General features: G+C 45.6%; 1 protein-coding gene across 7 annotated transcripts in view; it reads right to left on the reverse strand.

The window, feature by feature from the left end:
- EPB41L4B (erythrocyte membrane protein band 4.1 like 4B) overlaps nucleotides 1-18,204 on the reverse strand; it is a 159,265-nt gene extending 141,061 nt beyond the window's left edge. For 2 of the 7 annotated variants that reach the window (XM_053265905.1, XM_053265906.1), the window contains exon 1: nucleotides 16,860-17,727. In XM_053265905.1, coding sequence (XP_053121880.1) covers nucleotides 16,860-17,114 — 255 coding nt within the window. In that variant the 5' untranslated portion in view covers nucleotides 17,115-17,727. Of the gene's footprint in view, nucleotides 1-12,633; nucleotides 12,776-16,859; nucleotides 17,728-18,098 lie in introns of those variants that run through there. The other 5 variants (XM_053265908.1, XM_053265909.1, XM_053265902.1 and 2 more) reach the window with 5 other exon arrangements.
- Nucleotides 18,205-18,729: the final 525 nt, after the last annotated feature.

An 18,729-nucleotide genomic window follows, 5' to 3' on the forward strand; every position in this document is an offset into this window, starting at 1 on the left:
TTTTAAGCCTGCAAGCCCCGAAAGCCATTCCTCCAACAAGCAGCTCCCAAGACAAGTGACAGGTGGTGCAGTTCAGCAATCTGGGAGGCTGATAGCCAGCCAGCCAGCCAGATCTTGGCAACAGACGAGCAGACAGGCAGGCTGCTCCCTGTCTGGGCTGGAGTTTCCACAGGAGGCAAAGTTGGTGAGTCCTGGCAAGGCAGGTGGAATGGCCTTGCACCCTATTAACTTCCCAGGTGTAGTGAGGGTGCCAGGGGACAAATCAGCACTATGGGGCCTCCATTGCGCATGCAAAGCAAGCAAGAGTCCCAGTGCCTAAGTCACGCCCACTGTGTCTGCCATCAGATGCAAGAGGTGGGGCAACTTAACCCTCCTCCCACAAGCCTTCCCCTCCACTGGCTCACCTTCTGTACAGAGTGGGAAAGTGGCCAGCAGCCGCGCCAGCTCGACAGCGTGGAGCCGGGCCAAGTGTAGGGTTGCCGGATGCCGCCATCCTCTGCTGGGGGCAGCGGCAGTGTATCAGGGCTGGGCAGGGTGGCAAGGGGTGGTCCACTGCCTGAGAGAAGGAAGCGCAGGGAGAGGGAGGAGAAAGGAAGCCCAGCCCCAGCACGCTTCTTCTCTTCCCATCACACTTGCATGTGCCCCAGCTGCAGGGCACCCTTGTCCAATGAACCCTCCGCCCATGCTTATGGGTCTCTCAAACCCTGTGGGCCCAGATGCAATTGCCCCCCTCGTCCAATAGAAGCTACGCCCCTGCCCTGCATGTGGCCTTCACTCCCAGTCAAAAGAAGACCGTGCAGGAGATAACTTATACCTGACTTCTTGTTTTGAACTGGGAGGAGGAAAGTGAGAGCAAAACCTTTAACAGAGGCCTGAGAACAGGATGCTTGGAGCAGAAGGGAAAAGAACTGAGTAGATACTGGTGTGTAGGGATGTGCCTGAATAATTTCAGCGCCTCTTTGAGGAGGCACCGAAATGATTTGGCTCCCTGTAGCTGAAACTTTTCAGTGCAGGGCGAGGGGTTCCCTTAAAAGGAGGCAGGCAGGTTGTACCTCAAAAAGGTCTCAGAAAAGCATCCCCGTAAAAGCGGCAGCCTGTGCCGCTGTCTCCTTTAAACTTCCCCACCACAGCAATGGGATGCTTCCCTGAGCATTCCTCATGAGGCATCAGCACACAAATGCCGATGACACTGTGTGAGGGATGCTGGGGGAAGCATCCTGTCGCTGCGACAGTGGTTTAAAGGAGCCAGCGGCATGGGCTGCCACTTTCACAAGGATGCTTTTCTCAGTACAGCTGCAACGGGACAGGTAAGGAGGACCCCAATAAGGGGACCCCTTGCCGCCCTTGGGATGGTGCTGAAGGAAATGGGCACACATCTCTACTGACATGGATTGAAAACATCTAGAATGGGGAAGTGAACTTGGAAAGCTGTTTAACAGGCCCTCGGGGGAGAGGCGTGCCTTTTGTATTTTTGTTCAATGTGCTTATTTGCTACTGTCTTTTTGCAACTGAAGACCTCAACTCAAGTGTGTGCCTTGACTTTACATCCAGGAAGTGGAATGTCTTGCTTCCACTCCTCCTTACTCTCAGAGCGGGGAGTCACACTGTACCAAGGGAGTTTGGGGATTATGTCAACTGAGCTAGCAGCCAACACAATCTCCTCCACTGCCACAGGAAGAGCTTCTTCCCTTCCAGGGAAAGACCTCCCCACTAATTCTAGCTCAGCCACCACCAGTGGCTAATCTGCAGGACCACCCTCCTCCTGGAAGGAGACCCTGCAAACAATTTCATTTTTCTAGATTCTGTGTGCAGTACAGGTGTAGACATGTCATGGCATCTAAATATCCTTTCCAAGGCCTTCATTGCAATCCTACCAAGTGCTAGTCTGTGGCAGACTAATGGCGGACTAATGACTAATGGCAGACTAATGGCTTGGTTTGGTTTTAATTCTATGTTTCCTGGAATGAAATAGGAATTCGTCTCTTGCTACTTCCAGTCACAACAGCTACAGCTGAGTACTCTTTTTAAATCACTAAACAGTATTTTGAGGTCTAAAAGGAGTTGCTGTCTGCCTAGTCGGGTGACTAACAAACATAGCAACTAAGGATCAGGAGTGCTGGGAGCAAGAGACATTCCTGAAGATCAACACACTGCACTGGGAGGATATCCCTGCCGTGAGAACAAACCTGCCCGCCACCTCTGGCACTGGGTAGCCTGAGCCCACTTAAAAGGAATCTTGAAATGAATGCAATGTGTGAAGAGTGTACCACTGAACTGCACTTTCCATGAGGTCCCTGCAGTCATACATACAACACATGCCCCATGATGATGGGCATCTTGCTACTAATTCTGGCTAATTCAGAAAGTTCATGAGAGTTCATTGTTCATCATATAAAATGGGTGTTTGGAACAGTCACACATACTCAGGGGTGTAGCAGTCTCCATGACCATCTGTATTCCAGCACCCCTCCTGCTGCTTGTATGTGGGGACCGAAGCTAATCCCTCCATGCATGCCCCCTTGCCTTGCCATCACGGCTGCCTCCACCTCTTCCTCTCACCATCCCAGCAGGCTGTTGCAATGGAAAGAGAGAGCGCGAGAGAGAGAGAGAGAGAGTGAGTGAGAGAGAGAGAGAGAGAGAGAGAGAGAAAGAGAGAGAGATCCTCTCCTGGGATGGGAAACATCCCATCTCCTCACTTGCTCCTCCAAGAGCCTGCCAAGAGGCAGCCATTTCCAGGCAGATTCTTAGAATGGTGAATGAGGTGATGGGATGTTTCCTGTCTTGCTGGTTTAAGAAAAGAAACATTGCATCCTCCCGCTTGCTTCAACAGCCGGCCAGCTAATGGTGGGGACAGAAGGAAGAGGAGGAAGGAGCGGTGGGGGCAAGAATGGCCCATGGAGGCCAAGCAGGCAGCCAGTGTTCAAAGGACACGTGAACACTGGTAGCTCCTCCCCTGCATGGACTATTAAATCAATATTTATGCTGGAACGGACTCCTCAAGAAAACATGAACACAGCATAAAACAGCTAGTGAATCACCTCCTTTGTATATGCTTGTCACTGGCCACATTTCCAACATCAACATAATCCTTTCATGTGTTAATGCTTAACATTCCATTCCATCTGGCTAAAACCAAATATCACTAAGGTAATATCAGTTTAACCCAGCCATTGACTTATTTTATTGCTAGGATTACAGGTTTAATCTCCCTTGCCAGCAGGCCTAAAATTGGATACTTTGTTGAAAGGAGCCTTGGGTGAAATTATGCAATTTCTCAGCCCTTGCTAAGTCTTTCTCTGTACCAGCAGTTATTGTATGCAACAATGAGTTATGCCTCTAAGGAAACAGGTGTAATAAAAATACAAATTTACCTCTCCTTAAATGAATATAGCCAGATTGGCATTGCAAAATGTTGATATGAATATAATAAGGGGGTTGGCTGATCGCTCATTTTGTCTGCAACACAGTCCAAATGTAAACATGCCACTGCAATGTTGCTGATGTAAAGCAGACTGAATTTCAATTTGGATGCATGGCATACATGTCATACATATATCACACTCTATCTGGTTTAGCAGAGAGGTGTAGGCCCAGTAATGGAATGGTGCAGGACTACTTTTATTCAAATTGGCTTATAACTCTTCAGAATCTTCAATCATAAGAGGCAGTTAAGAGAGTGACAGCTAGAAATGAAGTTCAGTTAGAGTGGGGATTTGGGCCTGAGTAGGAACAGTCTCAAAGAGGACTTGGCTTAAGACAGGTAAAGCACAGGAAGCTAGTTGGAAGGTCCACAAATACAGTAATCCCCTGAGGAATGTTGCCTTTGTTTTTTTAATCAGCATGGGATCTCTATCAGGCAGTTGAGAGGATAGCTTGCTTTTAATGTAAATCACTACCTGCTTACCAGGTTGTGTATTTAATGTTTAAGAACTTGGCTTTACATTCTATGCAAAACCTAAGAATTAGATACCATTGGTTTCAACCAGTTCTCCCCTCAAGTGTGTACAGAATTGCAGCCTTAACTGAAAAGCTTTGCTGTGAATTTTTCTTTTCTATTGCTTCTGTTATTGCTGTTCAAGGAAAATGGTCAGGCAAAGATAGTCTTCTTCTTTTGTTTTAAAGTACATCTGACTGTGTGATTTCTACAAAGCCATGTTATCGGGATAAAGAAACCAACAGTGTTACAGAGGCTTCTTGTAATTCTTCTAATTGGTGGCAGCGGAAATAGAAGTACAGTTATACAAGCCAAGGTAAAAAAAACTGAAAAAATAAACTTTACATACATCCCTGATTCAGACCAAATGTCACAGGCCCACACATCATATTCCCATCTCTATTAACTTGACACCCCTTCTGAGTACCACTACCAATTAACTGGTCCTCTAGTTAGTGTGCACTAATCCTGGTGCCCTACACAGCAAATACAATTTTTGGAAGGGGCTTTTATGCACAACCAGCCAGATAAGAATTAGGAATTTCCCCCAGTGTTCCCCAACATCTTGGTAAAAGACAGACCTAAAAAAAGGAAATGGGGCCTCAGGTCCATTCCCCCATGGAGAGAATTGTCAGCAACTCCCCAGGGGGGGTGGGGGTGGAGAGATTTCCTATAGGGATTTTTGAACTAATGATCAGCACCAAGACTACAGACTCATGAATAAGGCAATCCACTGAGAGAATGCCCTGATGCAGGATGGCCTTTCCCCATGGACCCCTCTCCCATGGAAATGCAAGCTGCAGCAGTGTGGTGTTTGAACAACAGAACTTATAATAGATGTACAAGTCAGGTCATCCCTGAGCATGGGGCAATATGCCCAGGGAACAAGTCCCAATGTAGCATGATGGATTTCTGGGCATATTTCCCTTCCAGGAACCCTCCATCAACATCATTTTAAGTCCTGGTGAACACCTGTTGCCCAGACAATTTAGAATTTTAACCGGTTTCTCTGAGAGCCATCTTGTTAGCAAGCAAACTGCAGTCCTCCATTCCATGGACAGCACTCACCTGGCCAGTAGGGAGCCATCCTTAGTTTTAGGTTTCAAGCCCCAGAATGCCCCACTCAGTCATTTGCATAAACCATGCCTAGGTTCTCTGTCTACCAGAGAATGTAGAGTTCTTCCCTGGTTTTTCCTGGGAACCCAACCCGAAACCACTCAGGTACTTAGAACCACATGGTCCCCTTTGGAAGTACGAGAGGTTGGGAGACTTGGGAAGGGATAAGAACAAAATCTATCTTTTACACAGGATAGGGGGACCCAGGAAAGTGGCCCCGAATTAGATGGGTTTTCACAAGCTCTTGAGAGACATGATCAGCCACCAGTTAGCCTTAAAGCTGACTCCTGAGTAGGAAAAACAGCCTCTGCTGGTTGATCACATGAGAGTAATCCCTGCTAACTGAGCAAAGAGGCACCTGTTCAAGTGCCAATTCTCATTATATTTCGCAAGGGGAAAGCAACTGGCCCTATCCACCCTCAACACTGCATCCCTCCAGTAGCTGTTGCTGTTGTCTGTGTTTTTAAGATTGTAAGCCCTTTGCAGACAGAGAACCAACTTAGTTGTTTATTGTTTCTTTTTCTATGTAAACCACTTTGAAAAACTTTGGTTACAAAGTGGTATATAAATATGCATAGTAGCAGCAGTGGCAGAGTACTACAAGCCCAAGGCAGGAACTGCCTGGTTTAGACTAAGGGAGGCTGGAGGGATCTGACTTCTGAGCCCAGGCCCATCAATCCAATGCCACCCTAAGTTACAGCGGCTCCAACTGCCTCAGGCCTAGAATCCTTGGCACATTCCATATACATGGACCCAGAAACCTACACTTATTTTGGTTTACATAGCCCCACCTGAGGAAGGCCAGATTTTGGCCTTCCCACAGAATAGAATGAAGCTGGTTCTCCCCAACCTTTCCTAACTTATGTACCCAAGTCTGTTCGGATCTTTGTTTATACTTTCTTTTCTAGAGTTCTGGAACTCTAGATGGAGCCCCATTTGTGCTGTGTTGTCTTAATCCATGCCTGTTCCCCCCCACCCACCACAATGTATTTCAGTGCTTTAAGAGCTTCTTGGTTGGACCCCATTCCGGATTGCCTCCAGTATTCCCCCATCTCCATCCTTTCTTCCTCATGATCTATGTCTTCCGCTCTCCATGAGTGTATGAGTTGCCCTAACTGCATGCTCCTTTCTCTCATTGTTGAACCAGCTATTCATGTTAGAGAATCTACATCAACCACAGAGTCTACACTTTACAACCTATCAAAAAATCCACAACCCACACATAATTATAGATGCAGATATATTCATTTACTATAAGAAAGACAGTTAACCATAGAAGTTAAATTTAGACATGTGTTTCAGCTTGCGTGTTAAGTGTCATGTAGGAATGCCCTGTGTATTTCCCATTCTCAAGGTCTCTTTCATGTATTCAATCAAATATATCTCTTATCTGACCCAATTCTGTGTCTATCCAGAGGCGTAACTATAGGGGGGGCAGGGGGGGCACGTGCCCCGGGCGCCATCTTTTCTGGTCACGTGGGGGGCGCCGCCATGACAAAAAAATATTTTTTTAATTTTTTGTTACTTTTTTGTTAATACAAATGTTTCCTGCTCAGTGCAGCAGCGCTGCAGCAGTCAAGGGAGCGCGTCGGCGCCCCCTCCCCCACGAGCGGTCCCTTCCGCGCTGCCCGCGCCCCCCCCATTGCTTTGCTGGCACCTGGTGGCCAGTCAGTGGCCTGGCTTGGCGGCGGCGGGGGGCGCTTGTGAGGAAAAACCTAAGTATAATGTAGTATGTTGGGGGGCGGGGGTCATGGGGGGCACCATTTCAGTGCTTGCCCCGGGCGCCGTTTTCCCTAGTTACGCCTCTGTGTCTATCAAAGCCTATGGGAAAATCTGCCTGCTCTAAAACCACACCTTCCAGCCCCACCTGAGAGGCATGTAGCAATCCCCCTTGTAACAGTACATTCTGTAATATGTCACAATGATTATTTTAAGACTCTATTATAGGGCAAAATATACAACTGTTTCAGAATATAATGTGATGGAATTCACTATCTTTTTAGAATCAGCTCTAAATGTTACATTGGGGAGGGTTTTGAATAATGTTAATTGTTAGCAATAAATTTCATTTTCACAAACCATGAACATTTGATGGTAAAAAAAATCTGCCGGTCTCATGGCTCAAGCTACACAAAATCGGGCAATTCGAACCGAAGGCAGATAAAAGACATGCCATGCCTGCTACCAACATCAGTTGTGATGTTGCACAATATAATAAATTCTGCTCGCTTACAACTTGCCCTTCATGCACAATATCACACCTTTGCTAGTGCCAGACACTCCATTTTCCTCATCTTGATTTGGGCCTCAAATACCAATGAAAAGTGTGAGTGCATGGAGGGCTAATTTTGTTTCTTGCTTACAACTATGATCTTAAAGGAACACAATTTAATCACCTTTATATCTACAAGGACGTACTTCATGCAAAATTCAATTTTCTTTACTCAGACTTGCAAGGCAAGAGAGTTTTTCAATGTCCTTGTACCCTCAAGTGAAAATACGCTGTGAAGCAAGCTAACTGTAAGATATCAAAGAGAGCACCAACTGTCTAGTTATAACAAGCAGTATTTCATTTGTACAGCACTGACATTTTGTGCTTGTATTCAGAACGTTGCCTTAATTTACCAAACCCGAGAGTCTTTTAAAAAAAATCAAACCTGAGGGTCCCTGAAGTGATAATTTCTATTTAACTTCACAAACAACAATTTTTGGGGGGGGGGGGGAAGAAACCTCCAAGAAACAATCATCAAGATCTTCACGTTTCAGCCATATCTGCCATCCTTGCCCCTGACCACATATAGACCTTTCCTTAAAGGATTTATTTACTGACTATAGAAGGAGAGCCTGTTCACACCCTGAGAAAAAACTGAGTTACCTGTGCTCTGTTTGCATTCCTAAGTCCTTCGTGCTGAAGGGCAACTTCCTGGATTCATGCAAACATTCCACATGCTTCAAATAGCAACAAAAACCATGACAGTTGAGCAAGTGTTTTTATACTGCCAATGCCTCTTGGGTGTCACAGTTCCCAAAAGCTGTTTGCAATTCTTATTTTCAAAAGTCCTGAACCATTTTAAGAGGAGCAGTGTCAACATTTACTCACACACAAAATGCAAAAATTCACTTAACTCTGAGGTTCATAGTTGATTAATTTGTTACCAGAAAAAAAAAACTATATATACCTCCCATTTGTGCTGCAAACTTTAGTCAGTAGGTCAGTCAACTAAAGCTTTGAAGTGATTCATTTGGTTGGGAGGCCATTTTAAAATTAAACTAATTGAGCTGAAATGAATGGCAAGTAGTTTATTTTTGAGGTCTGTATTGGTTTCTTACTGCTAAAGAACATAGAAATGGAAAATGTTAAGAGCAGATGTTGACACATTTTCTTTGGATCTAGAAGTCAGTCCAAAAATCTGGGAGTCAGACACTTGTCAAAATAACCAGACTTAGTGGACACTGCATGTGTGTGGGCAGGGTAGTGGTATATATGCTTCTGTTCATCCCCTTTACAAGTAACAGTAATGTTTTTAATGACTACCTCTAATATTATAATCTAGGTGTCACAGCTCCCTGGAGTCTGGGATTTGTCAAGTCCTGTGTTAGAGAACCTTTCCCTCTAATTAGTGGTACCTTTACAGTTAAGTCCATATTTCCTTTAGTATTTGAAAAAGGGACCTACGTTTGGGCAATATGGAAATGTAAATTTAAATAACTAATCAAATGAGGGAATAAAAATAATAAAAGAAATGAGCGACTGATTTTTTCCAGTTGGTAGAAGCTTGCATTTTAACCAACATTTTGAAAATGGTTTACTGTTCTCATATATATGTTTCATCTTGAATATTAGGATCTAATTTGCACATGACAATACAGAAATATTGAGACTAATGCAGATTTGGCCAACCCAAGGCCCTTCTGCTTTTGATAGACTACAGCTCCCAAAATCCCTGGCTAATGACCGTTGTGACTGGGAATGATGGAAGTTGTCATCCAACAACAGCTATCTCAGGTTGGCCATCCCTTGTCTAAGGAAAAGTCATTAATATTTTAAAAAGCAGTCATTCTGTTAAGTAGAGTATCTTGTGTTAAGTTTCTGCTGCCAGTGATTAGAAGAGAAAAATTAGCTTAAATTATCTAATCTAAACAAGACAAAGGATCTGGATTTATTTAAATTACAGAGAAGGGTGGAGAAACAAGCCTATTTCCAAACTAGTGTTGCAATATTCTAGCTATCTGCATGCTTATAGGCAATAGGGATGTCCACGAATCAATTTTTTTTATTCAAATTGTGCCTAAATTGAATCACCCCTGATTTGTTTTGTGTCCGAATCTGTTCCCCTGAATCACACCAGATTTTATTTGGATTTGATACAGGTCACTTATAAAGGTCCTAGGGGTACCAAATTTGGGTGGTGGTGAAATCCCCATGGGTGTCATCTATCACCTAAACCTCAAGGCAGTGGGGCATTTGGTTGATTTTTAATGATTTTTAAAAAGTTTTTATTGATTTTGTATATTTCCACTATAGGAAATAATGAGGATTCAAAGTCGCCCTATCCAACCCTAACATGGACCCCCAGCTTTCATTTAAAAAAAAAAATTAAGCTCTAGCCCTTGTAGAAGTAGAGTTATGGAGCAAAATGTGCAGTCACTATTTTTCAAGTGTTTCAATTCTTTGGTGTATAATAACTTTTGGCACTATCCAAAGACAGACAAAATGAATAGAAGAAATGGAGGTGTGTGATAGGAACATAGGAAACTGCCATATACTGGGTCAGACCATTGGTCTATCTAGCTCAGTATTGTCTTCACAGACTGGCAGCGGCTTCTCCAAGGTTGCAGGCAGGAATCTCTCTCAGCCCTATCTTGGAAAAGCCAGAGAGGGAACTTGAAACCTTCTGCTCTTCCCAGAGCGGCTCCATCCCCTGAGGGGAATATCTTGCAGTGCTCACACATCAAGTCTTCCATTCAGATACAACCAGGGCAGACCCTGCTTAGCTATGGGGACAAGTCATGCTTGCTACCACAAGACCAGCTCTCCTCTAACTGTAACGACTCTACATAGGGATTTGTAATGAATTCGTAATGAGGATTCATTGAGGAATACACCAAAGAATCCAAACACTTGAGAAATAGTGACCACACAATTTGCTCCATAACTCCACTTCTACAAGGGCTAGACCTTGGCTTTTTTAAAAATGAAAGCTGGGAATTTGGGGAAGTTAATAGGAATCTGAATCTCAAATTAATTAGAATAGAATCTGGTACTATTTGATTTGTACCCAAATCTAGCCAATGAACCACAGGGGCAATTTGTTCTGTCTCCAAATCGCCTGAATTGGCTAGATTCAGGTACAAATCAATTTGTACCCAAATCAGTTCACAGATACCTAATAGTGGGTGCCAGAAGTCGAAATAAACTTGACGGCACACTTTACTTTACTTGGCAAATAGTTTTAGGACTGCAGTCAAAGAGCAACTGAATTTAAATTGTCTAGTGCTATGAGGAACAACCAAAATCAAACCTGGTTAAAGGAGTTTAAAATGAACCACAGAACTACCAACTTGGACAGAAAAGTGTGAAAGTTTGCATCAGGCCTGAAAGAGAGTGCATAGTCCCCTACAGGGAGCAAATGGAATCAATGCACTTCTTCGCTTCCAAATAAGATACATTGCTGATTTCCAGCAATCTGAATTTCAAAGGAATAAGCACCTTTTGAAAAGAATATCTGGTTAATTATGTGCAACTGTTTGCAAATGTGAAGAAGGTTAATTATGTGCAACTGTGTGCAGATGTGAAGAAGGGTCCAGCACCCTTCTTTTTCTGTAGTTATACTTGAGTTCACTTTCTAGTTGCTTTAATAACCTTCTTAGAAGATAAAACATCACAACTTAAAGAACTCTGTGGCCCCAATGGCATGCATTATACCAAACACAGACACAATACACGTACTGTACCTTGATATCTGCTTGACCAGTCATTCTCCAGAGGTTTTTCAAGTTTGGCTTTAGGAACTATTCAGTTTCAGTGAAAGCCCACTCTTTACAGGCCATGACCTCTTTACAGGTCACAACGTAGCAATGCTAGCTACAGCCTACTGATTTTCTTACTACGTTGCCCCAAAATGCTGAATCACAGAACAGCAAAACATGAATGAAAACTAGGTATCTCCACTGAAATGCAGACTTAAAATACAAGAATTAATGGCAATATTAATTGCCAATATTAATTGCCGAGATTGTAGAATGTGCTCCCTGCTGAGATATGATCCTCCCCATCTCTGGCAATTTTTAAAAAATATCTGAAAACTCATCTTTTCACCCAATCTCTCCCAACTTTTAAAAACTGTCAGTTTTTAATTTTATGGCTGATTTTAAATTGCTGCATTGTTTTAACTTTTTATATGTGTTTTAATTGCTTTATATTAACCGCCCAGAGATAAATGTTTGGGTGGTATAGAAGTTTAATAAATAAATAAATAAATAAATAAATAAATAAATAATATGCACTTAAGTTTTCCTTTTAGTAGAATAGGCTTTCAAGAGTACATGCTACATTGATCCTTGTGTTAGATACAGTCAAGTTTGTTCTGGTTAGAGTTTCTACTAGGGATGAGCACAAACGGCCCGGGCAGCAGCGGGCAGGGGGCGGTTCCCTTAAAAAGCAGGTAAGCAACTCCTTACCTGCTCATCCGCTGCCCTGCTGCTCTTCTGGGTGTGGCACTTGCTCAACAAAAGGCTGCACACAGCTGACATGCTGTTCCCTGCAGGTGTCTCAGGGAACCTCTCACAAAAATGCCTTCTACATGCTACCTGTTCCCCATCCTAGCTTTGGAGTCAAAGATGATGATTTGTCTTCCTAGGCAGATGCCAAGTGCTCGCCACATCTTGCTATTCCATAAAACAGCCTAGATTTCTGAATCCCCCTCCCCATAAACTACTGTCCCACAATAACAGCCCTAACAGTCACTTCCTTGGAGCAGAGCTAAATTTAACAGAATCTCTACCATTCAAAATGGGGCCACCAAGGAGTTCTGGATAGTTTTAGAGTTTAAGAGGCTAGCTAGAGCATTATTAAGTTAAGGAAGCAAGGCAGGAGAGTGCTTTCAAAAATACACATTGACTTAAAACCATAGGCAGGGAGCATGAATAATTAGGTGATCATCAAAACTGTTACATGAAAAGTCTGAAATGGAGAGACTGCCATTATATATACAAAAAAATTTTTTTAACTTGCCTTTTTGTTTTAAATTATGCATTCCCAGGAAGGGAAACAAACAAAAAGAGATAGAAAGGGAGGAAAGCTGCAGAGCCACATGGCACTTGCTTTAAACAATACAGCATGACAGTTGACTTAGACAGCTTGAAGTGTCTACTTATAAACAGTATATAGGAAAATAAGCAGCATCTGTTAAATATACAGTCTGAAACATGCCTGCTTTAAAAGCTAGATTTCCTTAGGAAAAGAACAGACTAGTACGACTTACAATTGAGTCCACAAAAATTTCTAGTCCAACTGCAATACACATGCCTGTGTTAGTCATTTGCAGCCCAATAGTGAGGATAGTAAACAATGGTGCTCTTACCCCTGAACTTTGGGGCCGAAGTCCAGGGCCTCCACATCCCCTGGGGGCCCCCAAATCCTCTTTAGTCTGTCCTGGGTGGTGTGGTCGCTGCTGGCCCGCACTGAGCCAGGCGGCAGAGTATGATTACGATCTGTGCCGGGTGCTTTAGAGAAAGGGGGGGGAGTGGGGAAATAAATATGTGGGATGGAAATATGTTAAGTTGTGTGTTGAAATGTTTCTGCTACTGCATTTTTGCATAAATATACCTGATTTATATCTCTAGTAAGTGGGGGGGGGACCCTCCAAAGGTGCAGATACTTCCGGTTGTATCCGGTAAACAGGGGCAACAGGGCAGCAGGAAGGTATGCTGTCACTTCAATGGACTTTAGGAAAAAAGCAACACCGGTGAGGGAAGAGAGGAGGGAGGGGTAAGTGCACCCTCCCAAGCTCTTAAAGCAGCACCCCCCTGCCATTGAACCGCCCTCACCTGGTTCCATGCACATCCCTACTCTAGGAGACCCAGGTTTCTGAGGTTTATACAGGCAGCAAGCAAACACAGGGTCTTCTATGGTGGCACCCTGAATGTGGAATCCACTCTCCAGGGAACTCAGTTGGTACGTGCTTGGTTAACTTTTAAGTGGATAGTTAAGTTTTTTATCTGATGGTTTAATTTTGATATTAGTCACCTCAGAAGTTTTTATTATGAAAAGCAGAGATAATATTTAAAAACAAACACAAAAGGAAGTGCAAGCCTCAAATTCAGTATCTATGTATTGCACAAACTAAATAGATCACACATGCAATTATTGCACTCAGGGGTTCAGCTTTCAGAGAAGTTTGGTCTAGTAAATTATTTCTGGACCCTTTACTCCACAGTAAATCATTTGGGACAGCCTGCCCTGCTTTAGAAGAACATTTTGGCTCCTGAGAATTAGCAATGAGCATGTTAGACCTGTTTAAGATAACCATCTCAGGAATCTGAGTACACAGTTGCACAAATATATATACTTTAAGGTATGAATATTTAACAGATCCTACATACCAGACCAAGTATATGTCTAAACAAGATCAGAATTTATGCAATATCCAATACCTATTATACTGCATTAATCAAATACATAACAATTGTGGGAAATGATTGTTCAAAATCTAATCAAAGATTATGCATTGCAAAAGTCTATGTAACTAAGTGTTGTCCAGATACAAAAGTTTACTTAATTTCAACACTTCACCCTACAAGAATCCAGGATCAATAGTACAGGCTATATCCAATTCTATACAGATTCATACATGTCTATGTTACTACAGTGCAACTCAGATGATTTTGCAAGATTTTTAAAAAGTAGAAAAGTCTGTTTCAATGCTATACTGAATTCCACCGGTGGTTGTTTTCACCCAGAGTGATTAGGTAAGCAAGCTTATTCTACCAGAACAGCATCTATGGCTGAGTTCTGTGATTCAGCAAAAGTTTCTATTTTTTATTTTTGTAAATAAAGACATTTATTAATTCAACCAAGATGCCTACACAGACAACAGAAAGAGACATGAATAATACCAAGAGAGGAAAAAACCATATATTTCAGACTTGGGGCCTATCTCAGCACCATCTAGCCAGGGTGGGGGAAGGGCCATGTGAGGAGTTCAGCAATTCAAACTAACCAAGCAGCAGAGTGATAAGAATTCAGTTTGGATTTGCCCTCTAAAGTCACCATACTATGCTGCAGAACCTTTTGCAACTGTAGATAACAATGGAAAAATCACTGGCTGTTGCAAAGTTCAAATGATATTTGATCCAAGGTGCAGAGGCCACTCTCTGTGAGCAGCAATTTCACAACTTCCAGTGGAATGTCACCAGCAGCAGGTGGAAAGATGGTCTATACCCAATGCCATCCTTAGGTGTGGCGAGTAGGAGTGTCAACCCGAGATCCCCCAAGCCCCATACCAGTAGCGGGGCGTGTGCCACATGCACTGCGGGGCCGAGTCAGAGGGCAGCTGCTATAGCGAATGGGAGATGAACTCTGCAAGCGGCAGGGGCAAAAACATTTCCCACCTTCACTTAGCAATGTGCCTGAATAGTTTTGGACAGTCACAGGGGGAGGGCAGTAGCTTTAAAGAGGTGGCATGCGGGTCCTTACCTGCTCCTCTGCTGCCCCACCGCTGTTCCGACTGCAGCGCTGTCCTTCCCCAAAGGCCATGGGTGTGCTGCCACTGCTACACAGCCACATGTGGCCTTTTGGGAAGGACAGTGCTCCCCAGAACAGTGGCAGGGAAGTGGAGGAGCAGGTAAGGACCTGCATGCCTCCTTCTTAAAGCTACCACTCGCCCCTTGCTGAAACACTTTGGCTGCAGCCACCCGAATCATTTCGGCACTGCTCCAATCAGGCGCCGAAACTATTTGGGCATATCCCTACCACCACTGGCCCAGATCACAGCTCCTGCCTGTCAAAGCGGTTCTCCTCCAAACCCTACAGCTTGGCAAACTAGTGTGTGCCATGGGGCTGGCTGAGTTGGAGGGTAGCTGCTGTGGTGGGCCAGGAACTGTGCTGAGTGCTTTGCCTGCGGTGGTGGCCTGGAGGTTTTGCACCACTGCCAGTCCAGAGCATGGCTCCCACCTGTCACAATAGTTGCACCCCTACTTGGCTGAGCCACATGGTATGTTCTGGTAAACCAGAGTGCACCACAATGCTGCCTGAGTCAGAGGGCTTTAGGTGGGAGCTGCACTCTACCAGTGCTGTTGGGGTGGAGATTTCCCCACTGCTGCTGGCCCAGAGCACAGCTCCTGATTGTCCCAGTGGCTGCTCTCCAACAGCCAGGCCCTGCAGCATGCTCTTCTTGGTAAACCAGAGCATGCCACAAGGCTAGCTGAGTCAGAGGGCGGCTTCTGCAGAAGGCAGGAGGTGCAGCAGTGGCACTGATATTTCCCGCTGCTGCCACAGACCTGACATGCAGCCCCCACTTTTCGTAGGAGCTATCCTCTAACGCAGCTGGGCCTTTTGGCATGCTCTGCTTGACAAAATAAGTACATACCACAGGGCTGACCGAGTTGAAGGGTGACTGCTGTGGGAGGCGGGAGCTGTGCTCCTCCAGCAGCAGTGGGGTGGAGATTTCCCACCATCACTGGCCTTGAGTGGGACTCCTGCTTGTCACAGCAGCTGCCCTTCAACTTGGTCAGGCCCACAGCGCACTCTTCTTGACAAATGCAAGTGCACCACTGTGGTGGGAGGTGGTCAATTCCAAAAGGAGTCTCCCTGCTGCCAGGGCCCCACATTTTATGCCACCACTGCCTCTTGCCCTGCCCCCCCCCCCCCCCCCGACAGCCTTGGATGTGACCAGGAAAAGCAAATAAGGTAGGATTCTTGCGTCCAATCTGCCTTAGGCAAACCCAATATATAACATAAAAACACTCTCCCAGAATGAGTATGCCAAAAACAACAACTCCTGGCCAGCTTGCAGGTTTTTTTTTGTGTGTGTGTGTTTTTTTTTTTACAAACGGTGCTACAGGTGTACCTTGACCAGAGAGACTAGCAAGACACACGGACACGGAAAAGCAAAGAGGATAAGATCCTCCCTCCTTGCCGAAATCTTAATATGCCCGGGTGGCGGAGGAGCAACTGTGACGAGAGCGGGGCGAAGGTAGAGCAAGCTGAGAGATAAGAGGTTGCTGCGAGAACAAGCAATGTGTGCGCGTCTCTGGAGAATTCGCAGGAGACAAGCGGTGTAACCGATGGGAAGCCGGAAAATTGTTGGGGGCGTGGGCAGCTGGCTCAGAATGTATGCCAGCTGTAAAGGGAGGGGATCTGCATATACTGGAGAAGAGAATGTCACGTGCAACAGCTGGGAAACCTAAAGACACAAAATGCTACATGAGCGAAGGAGGCCTCTCCCGCTAACGCAGCAGGCCAGATACAGGGAGAATCGCATGCACGACACAAGGAGAAGCCAGCTGGATGCTTGCGTGCATGCATGGCGGAATCATGATTGCAAAATAAGAAGGTCTTTGCTACCTTCCAAAGGCGCTGCAAATGCACGTGACAGGAGCCTAAGGGTTGGGACTGTTAAAAAAAAGTAGCAGGTGCACGCGCTAGTTGGGAAGAAACCTATAGAGACGCAGTGAACGTTTCGAGGGCGTTTGCAAGGCAACAGAAGTGGAAAGGTGGCTACACGCCCGGGATAAGGAAGATTTTGCCTCTGGAAAAGGAAATCGGTTGCAGAAACTCTTCATCCATCCATTCACTCAATCAACTCACCGGCAGCTCCACGCTGACTTCGGTGCCGTCGAGCAGATGCACCTGGCATTGCAGCGCCTCTTTGCCGCCCGCAGCAATTGCCCGGATGTGATGCACCACCGGGGCGCTGTGCGTGGCAGCTACTCCTGGAGGTAGGGGTGAAGCTGCCACGGCTGTTAATGCCCCATCGCGCTCATCTGCGTCCCTGGCAATGCCTCCTCTCCCGTAGCGCTGCATCGACCGCCGGCCAAAGGTCCTGCGTAGGAATCGCAGCATCCTGGCTGAATTGCCTTATGGGGGCTCGGCTCTGTGCACCCCTACACCGAGCCCCAAGGACAGTGCAAGTCTTCAAGCAGCCCCCCCCCCCCCCCCGCTTGCAGCGCCGTCAGCCGCCGCCCGGGGACTCGCAAAACCAGAGCGGTTGGGCGGTGTCCTCTTCTCTAGACGGCCCGTCTCTGCTCCGCCTTGCTTCCTGCTGCAGCCGGCTCTGTGCAAAACAGGGAGACCATAACCTGTAGCTGTTACCGCTGTGCTGATTCAGGGAGAGAAAATGTGGCTGCTTCTCATCCCTCCGTGCTTCACAGGCCCGCGTGAGGAGGAGGACGCCAGCCCCCCCCCCCGCTCCCCTGAGCTGCGGGGGCTCAGACTGGACTCCCTTTTTTCTCGCCCAGTTGAGGCACGTCCTTCCTGCCTAAAGGCGCCACCTCTATGTGTGCGCTATCCCTGCGCCTTCTTCTTCCTCGGTTCCAGGAACAGCGCCGCCAGTTTTCTGAAAAAGGGGAAGAGGGCGCCTGCGCTGTTCGCAGGAGACGAAGCACGACGGGCTGTATCCGTACCTGCTTCCTACCTGGTGGTGTCAAAGCAGCGGTAGGGGCCGCCTCGCTCCTCCCCTAACATCTAAGCCCTCTGTTGGACTGGCGCACTCTTGCTAATGTTCGGTGCAAGGGGCGTAATACATTGTGATGGTAACACCTCTTGTAGAAAAGATGGTAAAACAAACAGCCCCACACTGAGGAAGAGCTTCCAGATCCGAGGGTGTTTCCAGACAGGCTGGAGTCCTTGGAAATTAAGCAGCAGCAATCTTCACAGGTCTGCGTGGAAGTAAGGCTCACTGAGTCAGTAGTAGTGCTACTTAACATTTGCCAACAAAATGCTTATCATTATGACAGGTGGGTGCAGAAGTACAGCTTGCATGCTGTTACATGTAGTGTGTGTCTGTGCATATTGTACCCTTGTAGAATGTTTCCCAGCATAACTTACACTCCTTGTAGACTGTCTCCCAGGGTGTGCGACATTGTTTTCAAGTGCAGTGCTCTAGTTTGTTCCTTGGGTATTCGATCTTTTTTCTCATGGATGATGATTTTTTCTTTTCTCCCACGGAAGGGAAAAGCAATGATAATAAATAGAAACACAGCGGGGAGAGATAATTAAGTAGCCCCTCACCTGTTCAAACAGGCAGTCCTCAGCAGCTGTTTTTTATTTTTTATTTTTAAACTGTTCCACAGATCCCCTATTTGTTTTGTTTGACTCTTGGTCACACTGGAGTGAGACAGGATGCAGAAAACCTCTCTGTGTGTGCTCTCTCTCCCTCACTCTCACACACATATGCTTGTTACAAACACACAGTCTGTCAATGGGATTTCATGCCAAATGGCACATTGGGAGATTCATAATCCACGCCCCTGCTGTGTTGATTTTTATCTAAAAGCAGTCCAAGGATTCTGAAATGGATTGGAGCAGTGTCAGTGAGGGTGGAATACTTAACCCTTTCCCTCAAGCTAAATTTCTGATCTAAACTGACATTCTGCAACTGTAATCTTCAGGGTGGGGGGCGGATACAAGAACCTGTATTGTGCCCCTGTTTTCTCCTCACCTGAGTTAATCGTGAGGG

This window comes from Hemicordylus capensis, chromosome 6, assembly GCF_027244095.1.
Source record: "Hemicordylus capensis ecotype Gifberg chromosome 6, rHemCap1.1.pri, whole genome shotgun sequence".
NCBI classification, from domain to species: Eukaryota; Metazoa; Chordata; class Lepidosauria; order Squamata; family Cordylidae; genus Hemicordylus; species Hemicordylus capensis.